General features: G+C 52.0%; 1 protein-coding gene across 1 annotated transcript in view; it reads left to right on the top strand.

Annotated features, from left to right (window-relative positions):
- Nucleotides 1-1,116: 1,116 nt before the first annotated feature.
- TRAP1 (TNF receptor associated protein 1) overlaps nucleotides 1,117-6,387 on the top strand; it is a 70,473-nt gene continuing 65,202 nt past the window's right edge. The window contains exon 1 of the mRNA XM_023225698.1: nucleotides 1,117-1,289. Coding sequence (XP_023081466.1) covers nucleotides 1,202-1,289 — 88 coding nt within the window. The 5' untranslated portion in view covers nucleotides 1,117-1,201. The remainder of the gene's footprint in view (nucleotides 1,290-6,387) is intronic.

Here is a 6,387-nt window from a genome sequence, read left to right as displayed (position 1 = left end):
TTTATTTATTTATTTATTTATTTATTTATTTATTTATTTATTTATTTTGAGATGGAGTCTCAGCTCTGTCGCCCAGGCTGCAGTGCAAGTGGCACAATCTCGGCTCACTGCAATCTCAGCCTCCCGGGTTCAAGCTATTCTTCCGCCTCCGCCTCCCCAGGAGCTGGGACGACAGGTGCCACCTTGCCTGGCTAATTTTTTGTATTTTAGTAGAGATGGGGGTTTCACCATGTTGGCCAGGCTGGTCTCGAACTCCTGACCTCAGACCATCCGCCCACCTCAGCCTCCCAAAATGCTAGGATTACAGGCGTGAGCCACCCCGCCCAGCCAGAACTCAACTCTTTGAAACAATTGCCAATCAGAAAATTTCTGAATCCACCTGTGACCTCTAAGTATTTCAACCTTTCAGTTGTCCTGCCTTTCCACACAAAACCAACCTATGTCTTACATGTATTGCCTTATGTCTTACGTCTCCCTAAAATGTGTAAAACCAAGCAAGCTGTAACCCAAACCACCTTGGGCACAAGTTCTAAGGACCGTTTGAGACTCTGCCTCCCTCCATGCACACTAATATTTGGCTCAGAATAAACTTCTAAATATTTTAGTTTGACTCTTGTCGACAAGGGCAAGAGAAGTGGAATACACGAATAACCGCAGCTTTCCTGGTGGTGTTGGTTACTGGGTTCACGTTTCGGTGCAGCCAGTCAAGCCTGGAATTCCCTTCCTCATTCGTTTTAGCTTTTTGGCCAGTCTTGCTTTGCAAGAGACTTGCAGAGGCCCACACGGATGGCCGGGATTCACAAAGGTCGCAGAGACGGAAATTGCTTCTTCCCCGACGCCGCCTCCACACTCTCGCGTGGATACTGACATCCGCCCAGTTCCAGGAATGCGCACAGCTAGGCGCAGCCGAGCAGCGTGGGCCGGGGGCGGCGGGGCCACGTCCCCCAGCTCCGCGCGCAGGCCCCGTCGCCCTTCACAACGCGACCCAAGGTCACAGAGGCCCAGCCCCCAGGCCTGACTGTCCACGCGAGGGGTCGTACCCCGCCACGCGCCAGAGCAGGCAGCTGCCTGGACAGCCCGGCGCCCGCCGTGACGTCACCGCCCCGCGCCCGAGGAAAGCCCCGCCCCGCGCGGCCTCGTCCCGCCCCGTCCCATCCTGTTTGGTCCCGCGTGGCTGTGCGCGGCGCTCTGGGAGGACGACATGGCGCGCGAGTTGCGGGCGCTGTTGCTGTGGGGCCGCCGCCTGCGGCCTCTGCTGCGGGCGCCGCCGCTGGCGGCTGCCCCGGGAGGTGAGGGCGGCCTGGCTGGACGGGCAGCGGGCGGGCAGGGCCACGAAGACTGCAGGGGCGTCCCTCCTAGGTGCTCCGGGGCGCGAGGCGCCGGCACCGGCACCTGCTTCACGGGCGTGGGAGGTCCGGCGTGGCCAATGTCTGCAGGCTCGTTTCCTTTCGCTCCACTCCTCGCCAGCTCCGGCCGGGCTGCCTTTTTCTCGGCTGGACTCCTCTCGACACCGGCTTCTCGGAGCCTTGAAGGAGGTCGGGGCTGGGGGCGTCGCGGCGTCGGGCGGAGCGGCCGCGGGGTCGTCCCTCCTGGAGCTTCAGGTCCAATCAGGTAGAACATGAGCAGGTGGAGCCGCTGCGGAGCGCGGAGTCTTTGCGGGTGCATGTGGCGGGGAACAGACTCACTCGGGGTGATCGTGCGAGTTCCCTGGATGGTGCTTTACCCCTCCCCGCCCCCCGGTAGCGCACTGACTGTTCATTTGTTAATTCGTTCATTGGACGCACATGTGAGCGCCCGCTCAGTGCGCGGCGCAGTACAGGTTCTGGGGACGCCGTAGTGAACAAAACCAACAGCGGTCACCCGGGTTTCCAGAGCAGGTGGACTCGATGTCGTTGACGCAGTTGTGTCCTCAGGGCCTGGAATTGATGGATGCGCCAATAAAAGAGAGAATGACCCTAACCACTGCTTTCCCAGTCCCCACTCGGAGGTAACAGCAGTGAACACTTTTGTTCCTTTGGGGCTGTACACACTGTTACACGTGTAAACATGAATGTCTACGTATAACTGTTTTCACTCTAAAAAGCCTAAACCATGTTTGCATTGTGGTACGTTGTGCTCCAGAAAATTTTAACTCTCCCAGCATTCTTTCCACATCTTTTCAATTCAGTGGACACAGGTCCACGTGCTTTCCAGTGACCACACGGTATTCTGTATGATGGACTTGTCGTTTGCCTAAACTTTGTCCTATTAATGGACGCAATAAAGATTATTTCAGGTTTAAATTTTTATTACAATGCTGCATAGAATGGATGAGTACTTAAATATTTGTTCACGTGTGGTATTTGTTTAGCTTTACATAATTAGAGTTTTAGAACTGATGTTTGAGAGCCTATGCATTTTGAAATGTTAGCGGATAATGTCCGAGAAGGCATTATCAATTTATATCCCCATTAGCAGGCATCAAGACTGCCTATTACAAAGATATTTTCTTCAACGCTGAATATTACGTCTTTTCAAAACCAGTCGCCTATAAAAGCGTACCTTGTGACCGGGCCCGGTGGCTCAAGCCTGTAATCCCAGCACTTTGGGAGGCTGAGGCGGGCAGATCAGGAGTTCAAGACCAGCCTGGCCAACATGGTGAAACCCCGTCTCTAATAAAAATACAAAAATTAACTGGATGTGGTGGCACACGTCTGTAATCACAGCCTCTAGGGAGGCTGAGGCCAGAAAATCACTTGAACCCAAGAGGCAGAGGTTGCAGTGAGCTGAGATTGCACCACTGCACTCCAGCCTGGGCGATAGAGTGAGTCTCCGTCTCAACAACAAAAATAGTAATAATTTTCCCTCAGAAAGTGATGCTGTTGCTTTCTTCTAGCACCACTGTTTGATCAATTATTTATTTATTTGTTTGTTTTTCTTGTCTTTATGAGGTGGGGTTTCACTACGTTGGCCAGGCTGGTCTCAAACACCTGACCTTAAGTGATCTGACGGCCTCACCCCCCAAAGTGCTGGGATTGCAAGCATGTGCCACTGTGCCCGGCCAACTGTCCTATTTGGTTCTTGTTTCTTTTGTAGCTGACTCGGGTTTTTTCCTCCTTGGAGGTTGAGGTTTTTTCTCTTTGTCGTTTGTGGTCTCGTGTCCGCAGGTGTTTGTGATTCGTGCTCTGTATCATGCACTGTCGCTTCCATTTGGAAAATATGTCAGTTTTCAGCTCAGGGACATTTTAATTCTAATTTTTTTTTTTTTTTTTTTTGAGATGGAGTCTTGCTCTGTCTCTCAGGCTGGAGTGCAGTGGCGCAATCTCAGCTCACTGCAAGCTCTGCCTCCCAGGTTCACGTCATTCTCCTGCCTCAGTCTTTGGAGTAGCTGGGACTACAGGCGCCCGCAACCATGCCCGGCTATTTTTTTGTATTTTTAGTAGAGGCAGCGTGTCACCGTGTTAGCCAGGATGGTCTCTATCTCCTGACCTCGTGATTCACCTGTCTCGGCCTCCCAAAGTGCTGGGATTACAGGCATGAGCCACGGAGCCTGGCCTTAATTCTGTGTCTTTATCTCTTTTTCTTTTTCTTCTTTTTTTTTTTTTTTTTGAGACGTAGTCTCTGTCCCTTAGGCTGTAGTGCAGTGGCGCAGTCTCGGCTCCCTACAAGCTTCACCTGCCGGGTTCACACCATTCTCCTGCCTCAGCTGCCGGAGTAGCTGGGACTACAGGTGCCCACCACCAAGCCTGGCTAATTTTTTGTATTTTTAGTAGAGACGGGGTTTCACCGTGTTAGCCACGAAGGTCTCGATCTCCTGACCTCGTGATCTACCCACCTCGCCCTCCCAAAGTCCTGGGATTATTGGAGTGAGCCACCGTGCCTGGCCCTTCATCCCTTTATCTCTTTCTTAATCATCTCTGTCCTCTCCTCGTCCTGGTGCAGTGGTTCAGGCATTCCTCTGCCTGAGTCGAAGAAATGGAACGTGTTCTTGGCAGCCTTCTGTGTTGCAGATGCGCTTGCCATTGTCACCTGTGTGGATGAGTGGGCAGGTAAATTGTTTGAATTGATTGAATGATGAGTGAATTTAGCTAAGACAATACTTGTCTTGTGCAACGGGAGAAAGAATGGTTTAGGCAGATCTACCTATATAGAAAATCCAGACTTCTCGAATTTTTTTTTCTCTTGGGAAAGTGTTTCCAGGTTCTAGCGTGTGCCTGGCCTCACTTGTATATGTCTTGTATCTGTGGAATCCTCTCGCCCATGCTGCACTACCTCAGTCACCCATGAGCTCAGCCCTCTTACCCTTTCAGGCCTCACTGACCCCTGACACTGCCAGGCCCAGTCACTTGTCCTCAGAATATCTTATTTGTCTTTTTTTTTTCTTTTTCTTTTTTTTTTTTTGCAAGACAGAGTCTTGGTCTGTTGCCCAGGCTGGAGTGCAGTGGTGCAACCTCTGCTCATCGCAACCTCCGCCTCCTGGGTTCAAGTGATTCTTCTGCCTCAGCCTCCCGAGTAGCTGGGACTACAGGCAGGTGCCACCACACCCAGCCAAGTTTTGTATTTTTAGTAGAGATAGGGTGTCACTATGCTGGTTAGGGTGGTCTTGAACTCATGAGCTTGTGATCCACTCGCCTCAGCCTCCCAAAATGCTGGGATTACAGGCGTGAGCCACTGTACCTGGCCTACCCTCAGAATATTTCTGTGAGGGGTGGGCTAGGATCTTTGCTTGTGCACTTTGTATTTGTCCTTTTTGCCCGTAATAGTTTATTCAACAAATACATTTCAAAGGCCCCCTGAGTCTTCAAAGAAAATGTGACCCTGCTGTCTGGGTCATAGGTGACTGCTGGGCAGTGTACCAGGGCCATCTTGGTGGCCTGGACAGCACATTAGGGAATGCAGAAACGATAGCTGCTTGCCTCAGGGTAAATTTCACAGATGAGGAGCGATTTGGGCCAAGTCTCCAAGGCTGTTTGCACTGGAGCGAAGGGAGCAGCATCCGTGCCTGGAAAGCTGCAGGCGCAGGGGTGAGGAGATGGCTCTGAATAATTGGTTTGACAAAAGACTTGTGAGAGTGTGCAGAAGTGATGGTGAATGAGGCTAGCAGTTGTGTCTTTTCTGTCAGATACAAGCTTATGGGTAGGAGCCTCGTCCTACAGTCCTCAGGACAGTCACAGAGCCAGCCCTGGGCCTGGTGTTTGGGGAGTCCAGCCACGTGGCCCTTTGAGGTCCACACGCTATAAACCACCATGAGACCTTTTCGTTGGAGCTCCAACTGTCAGAAGTGGCAGATGTGCCAGTAGAAGGATGAGGCTGCCTCCTAAAGGAGAGGGAAGGCCTGGAAAGATCAACAGCAGATGCCGTCTTCCAAAACAAACATGATTTTGTGGTCAGGCAGGTAGGGCGACTGGTTGGTCATTTTGCATGACCAGGTGACTGCCACGATCACCAAGGGCGCCGAGCCTCATCTCTTGGTCGTGTCAGATGCTGTTGTTTTCGTGAAATTGCCAGAACATGACTGTGAGGCAACCACGATAGGACTGGTTGGTGCAGGCATTAAGGTCGTGGGCCTTTCGTTCTCTGTAAGCTGGAGCCTTTGCTGGAATTCCTGTCTTGGAAATCAGAGTTGTAGGAGTAGGTCAGCTGCCGGCGCCAGGAAGGTCAGGAGAGCTGGTTTCCTCATTTTGCTCAGGGCTCAAGCACTAGCAAGTGTGTTTCATCTTCCAAAAAGAGGCTCACCTGGACCTGCTCCTGCAGGCGGTGCCTGCCTGCTGCGCCCTCTTCAGTGCTGATTTTGTTGGCCGATTTTGCCTCCTCTCTCTGCCCTCCCTTTGTTTGGAGCCTGTGCTGTTTGATTTCCATGTCTTGTGTGCTGCACCCTTCAGGAGAATTCAGGTGAATTTCTAGTGCTCGCCGGCCGTTCTTTTCAGAGTGGAGGGGAGTAGTCCTTGCTGGTCAGATGCCACTGTCTCTGTGAAACAGCTCTTTGTGTTGCTGAGATGACACTAGAGGTGTAGCGTCCACGACACCTTTGTCATCTGAATAAGCCGTGGTGCTGGCACTTAGACGGCAGAGGAAAGTGTGGCCCAGTTGCCCAAGACCACCAGGAGGACCTTCAGTTTGGTTAGGACCAGGGGGACTGAGTTATCTGAGTGCCTGAAAAAGAACACATCCGGCCAGGCACGGTGGCTTTTGTCTGTAATCCCAGCACTTTGGGAGGCCAAGGTGGGTGGATCACTTGAGTTTGAGACCAGCCTGGTCAACATGGAGAAACCCTGTCTCTACTAAAAATACAAAGAAATTAGCCAGGGTGGTGACAGGCGTCTGTAATCCCAGCTCCTTGGGAGGCTGAGGCACGAGAATTGCTTGAACCTGGGAGGTGGAGGTTGAAGGTTGCAGTGAGCCGAGATT

The sequence above is a fragment of the Piliocolobus tephrosceles genome, chromosome 17 (genome assembly GCF_002776525.5).
Source record: "Piliocolobus tephrosceles isolate RC106 chromosome 17, ASM277652v3, whole genome shotgun sequence".
NCBI lineage: Eukaryota > Metazoa > Chordata > Mammalia > Primates > Cercopithecidae > Piliocolobus > Piliocolobus tephrosceles.
The sequence above is the reverse complement of the archived record's forward strand: the minus strand, read 5'-3'. Positions and strand labels throughout refer to the sequence as shown.